We start from the raw sequence: 20,833 nt of genomic DNA on the forward strand, positions 1-20,833 counted from the left end.
GCAAGGTATTAGCCATCCTGGGCTCTTATCTGGAGGCTCTACGTGAGAATCCACTTCTAGTCTCATTCAAGCTATTGGCTGAATTCAGTTCTGTGAGATTCTAGGACTGAGGTCCCATTTCCTTGCTGGCTGTGATTGTTCTCAGCTCCTAGAAGCCACCTTCATTCCTTGGCTCATTGCTCACTCTTCAGAGACAGCAATGGTATGTTGAATACTTGTGCTTTGAATCTGACTTCCCCTTCTGCATTCTTCTGCTGCTTTTAAGGGCTCATGTGATTATACTGGGCCCACCCAGATAATCCAAGATAATCTCCTCGTTTTAAATTCAACTGGTCAAAGTTCCTTTTGCCATGGAAGGTAATATATTCACAGTCCTAGAGATTAGGGCAAGGAAGCTCCTTAGGGGCCACTGTTCTGCTCATCACAGGCCCCTAGAAATTAAATGACTTGTCTGAGGTCCCATGGTTATTTAGTTAGTAGCAAGGACTCATTCCAATACACCACACATTGCCTCTTGCTGACATATGCTCACTGCTTATGTTAAAATAGCATTTTAGCAATCATCACTTCAATCCCTGTAAATGGGCTCAGTGTTAGTAAAATTGTCCTGCAATTTACTTAGACATAGCTCACAAGTGATACTGATGAAACTGCTTAAAGAAGCTAAATGTGGGGCTGGTTAGTTAGCTCAGCGGGTGAGAACATGGTGTTGATAACACCAAGTTCAAGGGTTTGGATCCCCTTACTGGCCAGCTGTCAAAAAAAAAAAAAAAGAAAAGAAAAGAAAACCAGCTAATTGTGGCATCTCAATCATGTCCAGGACTACTAGTAAAATGGTGGACATGAATTCTATTCTGTAGACATACAGTTCAACTTGGAATAAAATACTTAGTTCCAATACTTTTCAAAAGTAATAATAGCTAAAGTCTGTTAAATGCTTATCATGCACCAGGAATTTTACATGATTTAAATTATTTAATCCTCGGATAAGCCCAAGAGATAAGACTATTAATGGACAGCAAACTGATTTAAATTATTTAATCCTCGGATAAGCCCAAGAGATAAGACTATTAATGGACAGCAAACTGAATCATACATGGTTTAAACAACTTGCATAAGGTTAAGCATCTGCAAAGTGGAGGAACCAGGACTGGAACCCATGTATTCTGACTCTAGAGTCCACATTATTACCTATTATTCTATACTGGAAGAACCTTGAATTTAAAACAGCAGATTGAGCCCACTTATTTACCTGAAAAAAATAATAGAATAAATGCAGAGCCAGAAAATAGAAAAATATAGTCAGTGGTCAGAAACTTTGAAGAATTTCTGTGATTAAAAGTGTAGACCAAAATTAAGGCTGTCAAAGCAAAAATAATTTTGTAAAGTTTATCGGGAGCCAAATGTGAAGATTGACCTGGGAAACACCATCCCAGAGAGTCAGGGAAGTGCTCCGAAGTCTATTACAAATAACAAAAGCCTTAGAGACAGAAAAGGCTAAAGAAAGCAGAAACAAAGAACAAAAAGCGGATTGGTTATTTCAAAGTTACTTACCTTGTAAGGTGGACTTCAGGCTATCTCTTTTGTGTAAGGATTAAAGCAGACGGAACTTTATCATCATACCTATTGAAGATTTAAATTGGCCTGTATGGGAAATTGGATGTTATCCCTTTCTCCTGACTCTCGGAAGGTCAGACCACAACCTAAATGACGTGGAATTTAGCAGAGGTGACTCCATTTTGGTTTTTTGTCTGTTCTGTTGGAACCTAGTGCAGGAATTTTGTCCAAAACAATGGCCTCTGATAATTTTTATTTAACAGAAGCAAATTCTTCTGTTGGAAAATCAAGAGATGAGAATCCTAAAACCCAACAAAAATTAAAAGGAGGCTGTTGAAGAAATAAATAGGTAGGTCCCCCACTTTTCCCCCAAAAAACAGCCTAAGAAAACCCACAAGATCAGAAATTAGTAGGGGATAGGAAAATTGGTGATGGTCATAGAGGAATTGCAGAAACTAATCCAATTTCCTGTTGTATGCACAATGAGTAGAGGCCATTGATGACCCCAGACTCTGCTGTCAAACAGCTTCCTAAATGATGTAAAGGATCGGTTATGGGGGTCTCCCAGCTTGGACATAAGGGACAGGGAGATTGCCGAAATGAGGGAAGGGGTAGGGAAGAGAAAAATCAATCAGCATAGTAGTGAAAATCCTCGTCTGAAAGAGATTGCATTTCCTACTTCCCATATCAAGGTGGGTATGGGGGGCTAGTGTCTCCAGCCCTCCATAATAGTTTCTAAAGACATACTCCCAATGAATTATGCTTCCTGGTGTTCACACCCTGGTGTGGTCCTCTCCCCTTGAATCTGGACTGGCTCTGTGACTCACTTTTAACAGTGCATGACTTCTTTTTTTTTTTTTTTTTGTCTTTTTCGTGACCGGCACTCAGCCAGTGAGTGCAGCGGCCAGTCCCATATAGGATCCGAACCTGCGGTGGGAGCGTCGCCGTGCTCCCAGCGCCGCACTCTCCCGAGTGCGCCACGGGCTCGGCCCTAACAGTGCATGACTTCTGATGCTAAGACAAAAGAAGCCTTGCAGCTTCTGCCTGGCCTCTTGGAACTGTTTTTGTTTGTTTGTTTGTTTGTTTGTTTTTTATTTTATGGTCTCTTGGAACTCTGGATGAAGCTAACCACCATGTAAGAAGTCCAACTACCCAGAGGATGCCATGCTGTAAAGAATTCCAAACTAGACACATGAAAAAAAGAGACAGAGATGCCTGGGTAGCCTCCAGCTGTTCCAGCCACTCCCAGCTTAGGCAACAGGCATTTGAGTGAAGAAAATACTGAATGTTCAACCCAGCCAAGCCTTTAGAATCTAAAGTTTAGATGACTCTAGCTAGCACCAGTCACTCTCTGACTGCAACCATAGGAGACCCTGTAGTGGATTGAATTATGTCCCTCCCCAAACTCACTGAAGCTTGAATTGTGTCCCCCAGGTTTTATGTATTATAAGCTTAGCCTCCACTATGACTGTTAAGAGGGTGGGAAATCCTATTATGGTAATTGAAAGGTGGAGCCTTGAAGAGGTGATTGGATTGTAGGACCGTACAGTAGTGAATGGATTAATAATGGTGGTCCGGGTGTGGTTCTGAGGGCTTTAAAAGGATAGCACATAATGAGGTTAGTCTCTCTCTGCTCCGCCATTTTCTACCACATGAGTTGCTGTAAATCCACCACCAAAGAAGACCCTTGCCGTAAGTGTTCCCAGGACTGTGGAGTTCCCAGCCTCCGAAACTGTAAGCAATAAATTTCGTTTTCTTATAAATTACCCAGTTCCAGATATTTTGTTATAAGCAACAGGAATGTACTAACACAGTATCTTCATAATCTTGGTGTATGAAAAGCCTTTCTAGGTATGATATAAAATCAACAAGTCATGAAGAAAAGAAAGCTGACAAATTTAATCCCATCAAAAGTTTTTAAGCTCTTGGGCCCAAAGGGGAACAATCAGCTTTGCATCTCATGAATATTCATAACCAATAAAAAATGCTAAAAAAAAGTTTTTAAGCTTTTACCCTTGAGATAATTATAGACCCACAGGAAGTTGCAAAATAAAATGTACAAGGAAGTCCCATGTATTCTCACTCAGTTTCCTCCTATAGTTAAATCTTACATAACTATACCACGATACCAAAGCAGGAAATGTTGAGTCCTCACAGCAACTTCATGCGGTTGATACTTTAATATCTCCATTTTAATTTTTTTCTTTGTTTTTTTTTGTTTTGTTTTCCTTTTAAAAATTTTTTTCTTCATTTTTAAATCTTTTTATCTACATTTTTAAAATGAAGAAACTGAGGCACAGAGAAGTTAAAAGCTTGCCTAACGTCATACAGATAGTTAATGGTGGGGCAAGAATTCAAACCAAGCAGCATACTCATAACCACTACACACACTGCCTCTCAACAAATAATAATAAAAAAAGCTAATGTTTAATTAGCACTTACCATGGGGCCATACTTAGATGCATGATCTCGTGTAATCCTGACAACAACCCTATAAAGTGGTTAATATGTTGATATGTTACAGATGAGGAAACTACAGATGAGGAAAGTGAGGCACAAGCAGCCTGCCAGCTAGGTGGAATTTAAAACGAGACCTTCTGATCCTAGAGCTGGTGCTCTCTCCCTACTAGTATACTATTTCTGCTGTATATTACTTACCATTTTTATCCTTTCTTTCCAATTCACTGCCAAAACATTTCAAACAAGTAAGTGATCAACGGCTATCTCTACTTCCTAACATCCTATTATCCCTTGCATTTTTCCTGTTGGTTCCACATTTATTTTAGCAAGGCAGTACAGCATTGTGATTAAGAGTACGCATCTGAAACTTGCCAGCCTGGGTTCACATCCCTGCTCCACTATTTACTAACTCTGTGACCTTGGGCAAGTTTCTTAACCTCCCCATCTGTATAATGTGGAAGATGCTAATGATACCTACCACACAGTGTCTTTGTGAATTGTTAAATAATATATTAGATTAAAAACCCTTAGGATAGTGCCTGGTACAAAGTAAGCATTCAATAAATGATGAAGAAAGTTACTACTGAGTCCAATATTCAAAATCATTATTATTTTTTAAAAGGTAAAAGAAATGTATTAGCTATTTTTTTCTCAATCCTCATTCTCCTTTACTGTTCCAATACAATTTATACATACATTCTGTACTATTTATTACCACCTCCTTCAGGACACTGTATCATCTTGTGTCTGTTGCCACCTATCTACCCTCTTCTGCCTCCCTGTTCCCCACCCCTCATAACAGTTACAAATCCTCTTGATTCTTCCTTCATAATATCTTTCACTTCCATCACTTCCTTCCATTTCCTATTCTGTAATCTCTGAGAGCAAGATTACTTATTTGTATAGTTTATGGCAAGAGCTTATATGGTTTATGACTTCACTGTGGAAATGTTAAAAAAAAAAAAAAGAGGTTCTGAAGATAATGTGGGGCTCGCAAATTAGTCACTAAGATGGTTGAAAAAAAGCAAAAACTGCAAGAGGCAGTTTAATTCAAAAGAATATTAATTCCAATGATAAATATGTAGGCAGGAGGTGGAATAGTCTTGTCTTTATAAACCATCCACTAACTAGCTTCCCATTGGTGATAACAAAATACTCTGTGGTTGTTGTTTATCAATCAGGGAAGCTTATTTAAAAAATGAAAAAAAACAAAAAAACCTCTGTGATTGTATTTGTTTCATAATTATGAGCCAGTCTTCCCCATTAGGCAGTGATCTCCTTGAGACCAGGGACTGTATATTATTTAATCTTTGTATCTTCAGTGCCCAGCAACAAAATGACTGGTACATTGTTGGAATTCAGATGTGAAAGAATGACTTTCCACTGCTATTAACCTAGTTCAGGCTCTTATCACCTCATAGTTGAGCTACTACCAAGGACTCTTAGTGCCTCTCCCTACCTCTAATCTTACCCCTCTCAAATTCTTGCATATTATTACCATTGGCATGTCATGTACCAGATTTGAAAACCTTCGTTGGGTCCCCATTTGCCTATATCATAAAGTCCTTTAACCTGATATTCAAGGATTTTCACAAATGACTCCAATTTACTTCTCTAACTTTACACTAGTCTTACATAAAACTTATACTACAGCCTCTGATTCATTAATCATATTCTAAATAGGCCATGTTGTCCCTACATCTACTTATACCATAGCCCTTGCAACATATGTCCTAATTCCCCCTTTCCATTTATCTAAATTGTACCCCACTTCCAAAGCCCAGCTTAAGTCTCACCTCCAAAGAAGCCTTTCTGATGTTCTCAGTCCACAATGATCTAGGCCTCTTCTCAATTCCTACACAAATTTGTCAGTTATTCCCATTTTCCATGTACTTTTTTTCCTCTCCATTTTATTTACATTTATTTTTGTGGGACACAGTGTGTTGTTTCAATACATGCATTTATTTACTGCACCATGATTCACTTAGAGTAGATAACATAGTTTTGTACCTGTTAGTCCACCCCCTCCGTGTGCTGTCTTGTACTTGTAAGTTCCTTGAAAGCGGTGCCTATGTTTTCCATATGGTGTCCTTTGTATAAAAGATGCTAAATACTTTACTGGACTAAATTACTGTCTCCAAACCTGCCTTGTGCTCACTCTGATCTTCCTGCCAGAAATTTCTACTCCTTCACCCACGCAAATCTTACCCATTTCTAAGTCCCCACCTCCTCCATTAAGCATTCTCTGACCAACAGAGCTAACAGTGATCTTCCACTCCCTCTAAATTTATATAGGATTTATTGCCTATACCATACATGTCTCATATCCTGCATTTTATTGTCAGTTGACTGATCAAGCATATACTCATATATGCTTAATTTACTATATACGTAGCACAAACTGGAAATTCATTAGAGAAATGTCTTTCTTATATTCCTTTTTATTTCCAACCAGATCCCAGACAATGTGTTGTACTACGCACAATTTTTATTGATAAAATGAACTTCAATGCACTCAATGTGTTAAGGAAAATTGAACTGTCTCCAAGAGCAATCAACCTTAAAAAAAAATCCCTTCAACTCCTCTTCCCAACTCAAACACCCTAAAACCAACCCCACCACCACCACCAGGAAACAACACACACAAACCACCTACCCCAACAAAATATGCTGAAGATTCAAGAACTGAGTATATATTCTGTGCCACCTTCATTTCCTGTAGACTGGAACTATGATTCCCAAAAATACACTCATAAGAAATTTTCATTACAACAAAATTTTGTATGCCCTACAAAGTACCTTATATGGACATTTGACCAGAAAAAGGATAGGAGATGCAACGATCTAAGTGATAACTCTTACCAACAGTCAGTCAGCTTAGATAGTGGCTGTTACATGGGACTATCCTTAGGAACATAATTAACTAAAATCCCAGGGGACAGTGGATTTCGCTTTTATTTCCTAGTGGCTGATGATAATCTTCTAGATCTATCGCAGGAAGGAATTATTGAGAGAATGAGGTCTTCTATATTTCACCTTTCTCTTTTCCTATATCATCAGAATGTTATCTCACTCTCAGCTAGCATGCCATTTCTGCAACCCACTTCAAATATTATTTCATTACTAGAAATCTATTTCATTTAAATATATAATTGTAAAATTTGGCGGCATTCCTAAGCATGATTTTATTATATCTTATGGCCAAACATTTTTTGGAGGTAAGTCGTTTTTATTTTTGTACTGAGTCCATTGAAAAATAATATTTATTATTTCAAATTTTCTTTAAACAGAATTTTTCTTTTTTCCTTTTGGTGGCTGGCCAGAATGGGGATCTGAACCCTTGATCTTGGTATTGTAACACTGCATTCTAACCAATGGAGCTAACTGGCCAGTCCTAACTATATAAACATAAATACACATATATGCATATATATATATTTTTTTTGGGGGGGGGGGGGCAGTTGGCCAGTACAGGGATCCGAACTAAATGCATTCAAAAACTATTATATTAATAAAACATTGAGCCTTATGCAACAGCAAGGCTGCAAACAAAATGGTTAAGTTGCAAGGCTTTCTGTTCTTTGTTTTTACTTGATGAACCTGAACAAATTGCTTCCCCTGTATCTCCTATCTGATTTCCAAAGATTCTGATCATGACTGCACAAGCCTGATGCTGCTCTCCTCTGTTCTTGATTTTAGTTCGGCAATGTCAATCTGATCTCATATATTCTTGTTCTCTATTTTTATTTGGTGCATTGACTTTCCTATATCACTATCTCTATGTTTCTGATTCTATCTTGGTAGTCTCATTCTAATTCAAAAAAATCCCTTTAATTATTTGATTTAGTATTCTTGTCACTGGAATGAACAGTAACTGATTAATCCTACCTAATCAGTATCAAAGGAAGTGCCTCAGCCCTTTCACCAATAACAACATAAAGTGATCTATGCTAAGATCACAACTAGAAAAAATTATGCACCAATATAGACAAAAACCTGAGGGAAAGAAAAAACTATAAACAGATTATTTGTCAGGATAATAAGATTAGATATGATCTTTTTTCTTTTAAAATTTCCATTATAGTCATGGCATATTTGTAGAATTAAAAAAAAGTAGATACAAAAATTTAAAAGAGGGAATTAAAGCTCAGGGTAAAGACAGAGTAAGAGTAACTGCTGTAAAAGAGTTCAGAAAACCTGGATAAAATAAATTTGCATTACAGAAGACTAAGAGAATTTGTAGATGAGACTCATAAATTACAGAAATCTTTAAGAAATTATGGAAAACTGGAGGGGTGATGAAGACTGGAGACAGGAAAAGTTCTGATTTTCTTTTAAAGGAGGCAGTAAATTTCCAAACCTTACTACTCAAAGTGTGGGCCATAAACCAATAGCATTGACATCACCTGGGAACTTCTTAGAAATGCAGATCATCCCTAACCTACTGAATCAGAATCTACATCTTAACAAGACCTTCAGCTGATTGTATACACATTAAAGTTTGGGAACCAGCAAGGATTTGCTGAGAAAAAGGCATGGCGAATTAACCTCATTTTATTAAGTAAACTTTTGCAAGTTTACTTAAATGGTAAAGTCAGAGAGTAAATAAATATAATCTAACAATTTCAGAAAAATGACTCAATAACAGAGTATCAAGCCATCCACCTGCTTTTCTAGAATCTAAAGCATGTGCTCTTCCCTTAAATAGCACCATATATTACCAGGATCTCATAAGTATGTAACCTGGAATTGTCTATTCTCTGTCTGCTAATGAAGCTTAACTCTGAAAGGTGAAATTTCAAAATAAGATCACTTAAGAGACATGGTATTTCCATCTGTTGGGAAAAATAGGAAAATGTCAGGGCCCCTCAGATGTTCAGAATCTTGCCGAGCATTTGCTGTAAATATCCTCAGGTGTTCTTGTTACTACTTAATGTAAGTTGTGTATGGGCACCCACTGTCCAGGGTTGTGGACTTAAGTATAAAAGACTTAACAGCTCTGATCCACAGTACTTCTCAGAACTCTCAGAGAAGCCCCTAGGATAGTTGTTCCTAGATCTGAATAAAACCCATTCATTTTTCTGTACCTACAGCTCCCAGAACCTTTTTATTTTTTTTAACCTAGCTCACAGACCTGCGTGTGGAGGGTTTGTAACCCAATCTGTGCAACAGACTCAAGGGGTCTGTAAGCCCTAGCTTTACACCATCCATTCTATATATTCAAATTTTATGTATTCAATATCTACAAAGGTACTTCAGAAAGTTCTTGGGAAAATAGATAATACAAATCTTTCCATGAACTTTCTTCTTTTGGGGGGGTCGGTGGGGGGCTGCTGACCAGTACAGAGATCCAAACCCTCGACCTTGGTGTTCTTGGTGTTATAAAACCATGCTCTAACCAACTGGGCTAACTGGCCAGCCCCCATGAGCTTTTTGAAGTACCCTCATATGTACTAAACATTTTATTATTGCATCAAGGTGGATCATTAGAAAACTAGATCTGGGCTACATTAGCTTATTCTATTGCAGAATTGCATTCACTTTCTAACAGTTAATGTTCTGCACACTTAGCTTTTGTTGCTAAAAGAAACTTCTCTATATAAAATATACTTATGCTTTTCCTAAAAGTATTATTTAAAGTATTGTCCATTATATAATGCAAATTTCTATACTGCCTACAGATGCCAAATGTGTAAAATAAATGTGAAGAAGAATATAAGAAAAATCAACTTCCAGATATGTAATCAAATTTTATTAACTGAACAATAGTATAAACATGTTAACATAGCACAAACAGGTAAGAAAATAAAATCTATACTTTAAATTTGAAATCTAAAAACATAAATATTTAGTTTAGCAAATTTTCCTTTTGAAATTGATTACTCTGTTGATTGGAAATAGAAACTGGAAAACCTTTCTTCTACATCAATATGTCAATGTCCACATGGACTGATAAGGAGAATTAGATACCTAAATGGAAATTTGGGTACTGTTATCAAGTGGAAAGTGAATGAATGAATGATAGATGACCAAAAAAAGCAAATGTCCACTACATCTGATATTCCAAAATTGTCTAATTAGAATTCAGTACCATATAGTTCAACTTTTTCAGTTTACAGTTCTTTATTCACATTAGTAATATTAGTTGAGAAAGACAAAATAAGCAATGATTTTCATTATCATTATGTTGGAAGTCAGAAAACTTTTTTATTAGAATTCAATCTTTCAGCCTACAATTTTGAGTATGTAGTTTAGGTAATCACTTCAATCTCTGGAACCCAATTTCAGCACAGAAAAGTGAGCCAGATTATTCCCTGCCAAATGAGCTTCCCCCACAAAATTGACTTCACTAAGAACATGTGAATTAAATTTTACATTTGTGTAATTACTCGAGCACTTTTGCAGAGAGAGATTCAGAGAGGTTGAGAGTGTTTATATGGATTGTCATATTCACCAGAAAGGTCAAGTTGTTGGACTGAGGCAGGGATTTTTACTTGGATAAACAAGTTGAATTCTTTCAACAGTTCAAAAAATATCTCTTTAGCACCTGTCATAAATGCCGTACTACAATACCCAGATCTCCTCTTCAGCACTGAAGTATTTATTCCCTAGTTGCTCTTTGAGAATTTGCTAGACTAAAGAGAGCTACCACACTCAAGGTTGTACTTCCTTCCCAGGGCAGCTGGCATCCAACGATTGACTAGTCAACACTGGGCTATAAGGCCCGGCCCTCTCATCCAACTGAAGACAACTGTGAGGGACCATCCCAGCTTCAGATCTCCTCATGGGTATGGCTGAGGCCTTATGACTGTACTTCAGCCCTCCTTCTCCCTTTATTTGATCCTACCTCCTTTCCTTGCCCTGATAGGTGTTGATCCTGAGAGCACCCCTTAATAAACTATCTGCATGTCACATCCATCTCAAAATATGCTTCCAGGGCATCCCAACCTGTGGCAGTATCACATCCAGCTAAGCCCCCTAACCTACAAGAAGTAGAGGCAACTACTGTATTGTGCATCCAATTCATCCAACAAAGCAATAACCTCTGTTGAAGCCACAGAAGAACAGCCAGTATACATGTATACACATACTACATCCACATGCTTCATTTTTAGCTTTTTAGGACAGTGTTTCCTGGTGAATTATATTCTTAAAAAATACTGTCACCTTGGATTTAAGTTTCAAATCAAGTCTTACATTAACTCTAACCATTACAGAAATTTCTTCTTTAGTCACACAAATTATTTTGACCAGTCTATATTAAACTTAAGACACAGGCACTATGTTCAAAAGTTCCGTAATTTCAAAATTCTCATTCACGCCACAAATAAATGTGCTTTACTGGGCAGTACTATTTATGTCCATGCAACAGAAAACACCACAGATAAATTACCTTCTTCAAGAAACCTATCTAATAAATTCTCAGCCATATCTTTAATGTGCCAAACAACATTTCTGGTTATATTTGCACTGAAAACTTAAGAATACATTATGTACATCACTCAATAGACACTCTTTTGTAAACTTGTCATCTGTAAAAGAGCTAAGGCCTGGGCAATCTTTTTTCTTGACATATAACTACATAACTGCATTTTACACCAGGATTGCTTATTCTAGTCACTTTCCAAAATAAACCCAGTTAAAATCTTGGTTCTTTTCTAGAATTCATTAAGTTTTTCATCACGCAGCTTTTCTGTGATCTGGCCATAGTTTCTACTATATTTTGTTTCATAATGAGCTTTCAAATTGTATTCATTTCACACAAACACACTTTGTTTGCATATTAAACACACAAGAATTTTTACTTCCATCACAAAAAAATTTGTTCTTTCCCATTTTCTTGAAACACCTTCTCAGTCTAGCTTTCATTCTTCCACTCCAAAGCAGAGTGATGTGGGTGCCATAAATCTTTTATTTTCCTCTTATATCTGCTTTAAGAATAATAACAAACAAAAAGATGACAAATGGCAATTTGACACACAGGATATGAGAGAAAATAAGGATATGAGAGAAAATAAAGGGACTATGACAAACTGGAGAACACATGTTCCATGTCTAAGGGTGGCAACTACTACTTAGCTCCAACCAATCGTTTCTTAGTAGAAATACTGGCCAAGTGTTTCTACATTGTTCCATTTTTTCAAGAGAATCCAAAAAACCAGACTTTTATGTGAAAGTTTCTGAATGTTAAATGTTGGCAACAAATTCAATCATATGCAACACATCTCTGGCCATACCAGCCTATGTACCACCAGTTTGCAAACTCTTTCTTGTGATGAATTGCTTTAAAATGTAGTATTGGGGACAAAGTTTGTCAGTCTTTAAATATTCCCTTTAACACAGTGGTAAAAAGCGTGAGCTCTGTAATCAGGTTTGAATCCATCCCAGCTCTGCTCCTTCCTAGCTATGTCATTATGGGCAAATTACTTTTTCTCTCTAACCCTCATTTTCCTCACCCGCAAAATGGGGTTACTCAAACAAATTACCTTATAGGTATTTCATGATTTATAATGTAAAAGGCTTAGAATAGTGTTTAGAACAAGGTAAGTACAAGTAAATGTTTTTGTTATTCAATAATAAAAATTATATAAATTATCACATTAGCCTTTTTACCAGGCTGCAAGAAAACTCACAGTTAAATTTAATGCTCAATCACAGCAACTATACGAGTGTACTTCAAAAAGTTCACAGAAAAATAGAATTAAAAGATTATATGAATTTTTCCGTGAACTTTATGAAGACTCCTCATATTAGCCATTGTGTTTGGCATGTTTGCTTCCCCTTTTAAGGGTTTTGATTTTCTATTTCAATTTTAAAAGCTTTACTTTGCTTGAATATAGGAAGCTGCAAATTCTTTTTGAAAGGAGGTAGGGTTAAACAACCAAAACTTTACTGGGTGGGGGACACAGGGAATAATCACAATTTGTGGTAATGGGCATGCTAATAGTATTGATCTGTCCATCACATCATGGACACAAGTGGTGATGGTCAGCTTTGTACTCCATGAATACGTATAACCAATAACATTTTTAAAATAAGATAAAATAACTTTATAGAATAAAAATTAAATCCCATGAAATTTTTGTGAACCAGATGGAGAAAATTAAGCTATATGGCTACATAATTAGGTGAATTTGTAACTCCAAAAGAATGGATTAATGAGTTGATATTAACCTGAAGATTAGTCTTTGCTACCATGAGGGTTCTGACTTCAGTTTTACCCAGTCTACCAATTTAGATCAGGAGTCAGCAAACTGTGGCCTGAAGTCCAACAGCTTGTTTTCATAAATAAAGTTTTATTAGAACACAGCCATACACATTTGTTTGTGTTTGGTCTACAGATACTTTTGCACTACAGTGGTAGAGATGACTAGTTCTAACAGATTATGTGGTCCACAAGCCTAAGATATATACTGTCTTGCTCTGTAAGAAAAAGTTTGCCAACTCCAGAATTAGATGAAGGCAGGTGGCATGACTACCAAACCTGAAGATGACACAAACTGGGAGGAATAGCTAATACATTACATGGTAGAACAGAAACTCACAAAGATCAGAACTGAAAAAAACCAGGCTGTAACAATCAGGCTGAAATTTAATAATGGATCTGCAACATAACCAGTGCCATTTTAGAGAAGCCCAAGTACAAAATGGCGCTGTCCACCTCCTCCCCTCCCCTCCCCTGTTCTCTTTCACAAGAAGCCTCGTGATTTCGAAGAAAAGGAAACTTTCGGCATTTCTGCGTGCGCAGAACTCTCCATCCCTATGACCTAACTCAATCCCCACTCTGGAATTACATCACCCAGCTCTTGGCGCCAACATACCTATATAAGCTCTACCACCCCCACACCTGGTGCTGTCCCCCATTTTCAGAGCAGCCCTGGGCTGCCTGCCACTTTGAGTACAACCTGGCAGATTTCTTAACTAAAGCTTGAACAGTACCCAGCATCTCAGCTCACTTTCTTTCATTTTGAGGCTGAAACCCAGGAAGGGTTTTGGCTGATGTTGTGGACGATTCCCTCTCTCTTGTGGTGATTGGCCCTTGGCTGCCCTTCCCAGACCTGCTGAAACCGGATGCCTCCAGAACTCTCTCTCCTTTTGTCATTTCAGACCAACGCATCCAACATCGGCCTCAATTCAGGGTGAGTCATGTGGGTCTGTCCTGTCTCGTCTTGGGTTCCCCTGACTTGCTCTCACTCCCATTCTCGAAGCCCAGGTGCCTGGCCAAGGGAACTCTTCTCATGTCCCCAGCTACTGGAGGACACTCCTCTAGCCGGTCGCTGGCTTTTCTCTCAAAAAGAATGTGGGCACCAAAGGGGACGCCCTTTGCTGGCACTCTTCTTCTACCAGGACTGACTGCCCTTTCTCACCCTCTACACGGGATCCTCAAGATCCAAACCTCCATGCTCTATGCCCTTGGGCCATCTCCTGGCCAATTTCTCGGCCTCCAGGGAGACATTAAAACTCACATGGATCCCAGTGGCCACAAGATGGCACTTGATTTAGACACTCCCAGAAACAGCAAAAGCTGTAGAGATTCCTTGTTCGAGCCTTCTCCTATCTCTGAACAAGTTTTTCTCTCTGTCAAAACTGTCCTATGTCTCAGATTCTCCTAGCTCATGCTCAACCTCTGCTTCCAGACTCGGATCAATCTTCTGATCCGTCAACCCTCCACATTTCTCTCTCTACCCTCTCCCTGGCCTCAAGATGCTCATCCTCAAGCTGCTGAACCCCTCTCTTTCTCCCCCTTCGTCAGGTAACAACCTCGCCTCAGCTCCGGCTTTTCATAACCCTTCCATAAAGTGGCTGGGATGGGGCCGAGCCCGTGGCGCACTCGGTAGCGTGCTGCGCTGGCAGCGCGGCGACGCTCCCGCCGCGGGTTCGGATCCTATATAGGAATGGCCGGTGCACTCACTGGCTGAGTGCCGGTCACGAAAAAGACAAAAAATAAAAATAAAAAAATAAAAAAAAAATAAAGTGGCTGGGATGGAAGGAATTGTCCAAGTCCATGTACAGGGAGTAGGTCAGAGAGGTGGGTTAGGAACTCGCTGGGATTTTCAGTGGATCGCAAAAGTTTAATTTCTGAACTCCCTACTCCTACCAAAAAGGGTGAAATCCTTTCTTTCTTGGGACTTGCAGGGTATCTGCACCTATGGATTCCTAACTTTGGCATGCTAGCAAAACTACTTTATGGGGCAGCCAAAGGGGATATTGCCATTCCTTTAGATCCCACAACGCCCATTCATTCTCCCTTCCAGCACTTAAAAGCCGCTCTCCTCACAGCCCCAGCTCTCAAACCTATCTCATCCTTTTATCCTATATGTCACTGAAACCCAAGAACTGGTGGTTGGGGTTTTGGGACAAAAGACAGGAGATATTTTCTCCCCAGTTACAAACCTCTCCAAACAACTAGACACCACAGCTCGAGAATGGGTCCCTATTTATGGGCCTTGGCAGCAGCCACCCTTTTAGCACAAGAAAGCTCTAAACTAACTTTTGGACAACAAACAGTGAAGACCTTCTCAGCCATAAGGCCAAGTCAATTCTCTCCCCTTCCCACCTACAACTTATTCACCTTATTTTCATTGAGAATTCCCAGTTTTCCTTCAAACCTTGCCCTTCCCTTAAATCCAGCCACTCTCATTCCAAAACACTCATGACCTTTAACTGCATGGAGGCTTTAGACCTCTTTCTCAGTCCCTTTCCACACATCTCTCCGCATCCCATTACACAGTTCATAGATGGGAGTGCCACCTCCATGCCTGCCCCCTGGGCGGGTTATGCCATAGTAAATCTAACAGAAGCTTTTGAGGTTGCACAACTCCCAAAGGAGGTTGGGGCTATACACTGCAGAAGACACCAAACCTCAAATGACCCCATAGCCCAGGGAAACAAACTGGCAGGTCTAACTGCAAAATAGGTGGCTCAATCACCAGGCCCCCACTCTTCCTCTCCTGCTCAGGTCCTTCTCATGGCCCCTATGCCCTTATCCCAATACACACCCCAAAAAAAACAACACCTCCAATGGTTGGGAGCACAGAGAAAGGACAACTGGTATACTCTCTGGTTGCTATGTCCTCCCTACCACACAAGCTGAGCAAATCTTTTTAGATTTCTAGAATTCAGTTCATATAGACCATGCTGGGAAGGGCCTTATACAGTACTTCTCACCACTCCCACGGCAGTAAAAGTACTAAGAAAGGCCCCTTGGTATCATTTATCCTCGGCAAAACTAGCACCTGAGACTACCCAAAATTCTGTTAACACCAAGCCAGAAGGGTCCCGCTACTCAACCCCCAACCCGACATCTCCTCACACTTCGTCCATTTTAGGACCCACAAAACTAAAAATATCCAGGACCTCCACTCTTTCCCAAATCCCAGAAGAAGGATGATCTTTTCCCCAGCGATTATCCTCTCACTCATGCAGGCCCACTTCACGTCCTTCACACAAGAGCTACTCCAAGACTGGTCCCAACCTGCTATCACAGGTTTGCCATCATGGAACATGATAAGTATATGCTACCCCATGTCCCTAACCTTTACTTGCTACAGGATTGGCCAGTGCTGCCCCAGAGCAGTGTAACATTATAGGAAGATTTCTCCCGGCACTCCTTTACCTCCTGTCAGTAGGATGCTTTTTAGCAATTTCATTGTGGCAATGTGCCCTTTAAATTCTTTCAGCTCCCTAACCCTTTGCATCCTTCCCATGTTTTTCCTCCTATCTCAATGCTCCCCCTTACCTGGAACATGGAGGTTCAGACTGGTCCCCGAGCGACTCATCTGTCTCCCACTTCATGAGAAACTCTTTGTGGTCACTCCCCCACCCCATCAATGCAGCCCGCGATGTTTCCACAAACGTCTCTTCACTTTCCTTTAATCTCACCTCACTGGGGACTGTCAGCGTTATGTGGGGCCTGCCCACACTCTGCTTTACTACCACCACCAAATACTACCACTCACTTACCACCTCCTTATGCATGCCCTAAAACCGGAATATGTTTCCTTTGTAAAACTACATTATCCTATTGCAACGTGATTTCTTACATATTCTTTTGGCTTGTCCCTGACATCACCCTCCAGACAGATGGAGAGATGGAGATGGGACTGGGACTAACTTCAGCCCCCCTCTCAGGAAGTGCCCCTGCTCCCATAGGGCATGAATTGTACCTTCTAATTGGGGCAGGGATCCTTCCTGCTACTAGGATTGGCATAGTGGGCCTTGATAATGCCTCTCAAGTCTATCAAAAACTCTCAGAAGAACTAAGCATAGATAGCATCTCCTCCAGTGACAGGTCACCTCACTCATGACAGTCGACAGTCACTTTACAGAACCATCCGGCCCTTTACTTCCTTACAGCTGAGAAGGAAGGCACCTGCCTCTTCTTGGGGAAGGAATGTTGTTATTACATAAATGAGTCCAGGGTGATCCAAAGACAAAACAACTTAAACCATATCACTGAACCCTTGGATACCCTGGCTTATGCCCCTACTAGGATCCCTAACTGTGCCTCATCCTACTTTTTTGTCTCTGTCTCTTTTGGTGTTTCTCTAATTTCTTGCAGGAACGTATATAGGCTTTCACCAACCAAAAGGTCACTGAATTGTTCCTGCGAGGAGGATATCAGCCCCTCAGAATCAGCGACCCTCCCAGGAGGAATACAACCTCCCCACATGAAACCAATACCCTGCCACCTAATTGTTTTGCCCGCCAACATAAATCTTTTATTTTTTCCATATCTTCACCCATCTCCAGCAAGAAGTAGCTTCAGAAGAATGAGACCTCTGCCCTTTTTCCCTTTTTACTATACTTAAAAGGCAGGAATAATAGATCTGCAACATAACCAGTGCCATTTTAGAGAAGCCCAAGTACAAAATGGTGCCGTCCACCTCCTCCCCTCGCCTCCCCCATTCTCTTTTACAAGAAGCCTCACGGCTCCAGAGAAAATGAAACTTTTGGCGTTTCTGCATGCACAGAACTCTCCATCCCCATGACCTAACTCAATCCCCAACCCGGAATTACATCACCCAGCTCTTGGCGCCAACATACCTATATAAGCTCTACCACCCCCACACCTGATGCTGTCCCCCATTATCGGGGCAGCCCTGGGCTGTCCTCCATTTTGAGTACAGCCCAGCAGATTTCTTTCTTAAATATAGCTTGAATGGTACCTGGCATCTCAGCTCACTTTCTTTCACTCAATAGTCTATAAAGTATGGCTACTGGCTACCTAACTCACCATAAAAGTAGAAGATGTGGAATTCAGGCATTAAGAGCAACTGATATTGTAAAGATCAGTTTTATAAGCCCAATAAATTAACCATATGATGTGACTGCCAGAAAAGAGCTAATTTACATATTGCCTGAATTAAAAGAAATACTGGATCTAGAACAGTGCTGCCCAATAGAACTTCCTGTGATAATGGAAATGTTCTCTATCTGTGCTGTCCAATAAGGTACCCACTAGCTACATGGGGCTAGTGTGAGTGAGGAACTAAATTTTTAATTTTTTAAAATTTTAATTAAGTATAAATAGCTACGTGTGGATAGTTGCTACCATATTGGACAACACAGGTATAGAACATTCAGAACATGCAAGGTATACACTACTGTTTAGATCACATCTGCAGTATTGTGCTCAGTTCCAGTTGCCACACTTACAAACTATAAGTGACACCCAGAAAGTGACCATATCATGAACAATATTAGGATGAACTGGGGAAGAGCTCTCAAGTTAAAGATTTAGATGTTACCATGAGGCACAAGGCAGCCTTAGAAATTACTGAAAAACATGTATCAATTCTAAATGAGGAAGAATTTTCTGTTCCAGATTTATAAAAATATAATGGGCTCCCTTCTTCCACAGGTATTCCAGAAGAGGTTAAATCACTTCTCATACAAGAAGTTACAAAGAACTCAAGTGTCAGGTAGGAGATTAGTCTACCTATACCCCAAGGGCCAAATCTAACCAGCCACTTTATTTTGCAAATAAAGTTTTATTGGAATACAGCCATATCCATTCATTTGTATATTGTCTGTGGCTGCTTTCACACTACAACAGCAAAGTTGAGTGGTGCAACAGAGATCTTATGGCTTGTAACGCCTGAAATATTTACTATCTGGCCCTTTGTAGAAAATGTTTGCTGACCTCTGGTCTAGAATAGTGGTTCTCAGAACCACATGGAGAACTAATAAAGAATACAGACACCTGTGCTTGTTGAAGTAATATAGGGCCTGACCTCTATAGTTTTATCTGTTTCCTTCAGTGATTTTTTTTAATAACAGGTTTATTGAAGTATAATCCACATACAATGCAATTTATACATTTAAAGTTTACAATTCAATGGTTTTATAGTATATTCTCAGAATTGTACAACCATCTCTCAATAAATTTTAGAACATTTTCATCACGCCTAAAAGAAACACCATATCCATTAGCAATCACTCCCCATTTTCCCCCAACTTCTGCAGCCCTAGGCAACTATAATCTACTTTTTGTCTCTATAAATTTGCCTATTTGGAGCATATCATATAAGTGGAACTTACAATATGTGATTTTTTGTGTGACTGGCTTCTTTCACTTAGCATGTTTTCAAGGTTTATCCATGTTGTAACATGTATCAGTACTCTGCTTCCTTTTATTGACAAATATTCCATGGTATGGTTATATCACATTTTGTTTATCCATTCATCTGTTGATGAACATATAGGCTGTTTCCACTTTTTAGCTATTATGAATAATGGTGCTAAGAATGTTCACGTACAAGTGTTTGTGTGAATATATGATTTCAATTTTCTTGGGTTTATACCTAGGGGTGGAATTGCTGGGTCATATGGTAACTGTATATTTAACGTATTGAGGAACTAATAGACTTTTTCTAAAGCAGCTGCACCATTTTACATTCCCACCAGCAGTGTACGATGGTTACAATTTCTCCACATCCTTGACAATACCTGTTATTATCTGTCTTTTTTATTATAGCCATCCTAGCAAGTGTGAAGTGGTTTCTCATTGTGGTTTTGATTTGCATTTCCCTGAAGGCTAATGATGTTGACCATCTGTTCAAGTGCTTACCCCCCAGTGATTCTGATGAGAAGTTTGAGAACCACTCAAACCAAAGTTTGAGAACCACTAAGAGGTCTGTAAAACCTTCAATGTCCCTTTTGACATTAATGATCCCATTAAGATAAAGCCAGAGATGCGTATCACTTGCAGAACTGCACTTGCTCATGCCTTCCTGTTCTACATGACTCTGGCCGGAAGGATAACCTAGCCTAACTCCTATTTTATAAAGCCCTATCTTATTTCTTTTTCATTTTATTTCATTTTTAAAACTTTAATATAAATTTTTAAATTAAGTTTCCTATTTTTTTAAGTCATTAAGCAAGCAGTTACATATTCTAAATTGATCAGCATAATGGCAAATATTGTGCTTTCAGTATAAGTATATATATATTTCTTTTATGTGTTAATGAAAACCTTATAAAGATATTAGTCTTAGCGAAAGGAAAATCAATTCTTCTGTACCTTTTGTGATCCATCAGCAGTATAACAATGTTCAGACAGAATTCTAAAGACATCTCAAGATGCAGTATTTCCATGACAGCTAAAGTGAAAAAATGAAATATCAGTTTCACTTTTTAGGAAGCTTAGCTATTTTCAGTAATTTTCCTCTATTCAAAATCCACATACTAAATGTTTCCCATATGCCATGTTTTGCCAAACTATTTATCAAAATCTTTTTCAAGTACTAATATCCAATGATAGAGAGTATAGTGACACCGACACTTTTATATTGATGACAAAGTAACTTGTTAC

The 20,833-nt window shown here is 39.1% G+C and overlaps 1 protein-coding gene across 1 annotated transcript in view; it reads right to left on the bottom strand.

Annotated features, from left to right (window-relative positions):
• Positions 1–20,833, bottom strand: part of TEX11 (testis expressed 11) — a 323,127-nt gene that overhangs the window by 187,602 nt on the left and 114,692 nt on the right. The window contains exon 12 of the mRNA XM_063084664.1: positions 20,543–20,621. Coding sequence (XP_062940734.1) covers positions 20,543–20,621 — 79 coding nt within the window. The remainder of the gene's footprint in view (positions 1–20,542; positions 20,622–20,833) is intronic.

The sequence above is a fragment of the Cynocephalus volans genome, chromosome X (assembly GCF_027409185.1).
Source record: "Cynocephalus volans isolate mCynVol1 chromosome X, mCynVol1.pri, whole genome shotgun sequence".
Lineage (NCBI taxonomy): Eukaryota > Metazoa > Chordata > Mammalia > Dermoptera > Cynocephalidae > Cynocephalus > Cynocephalus volans.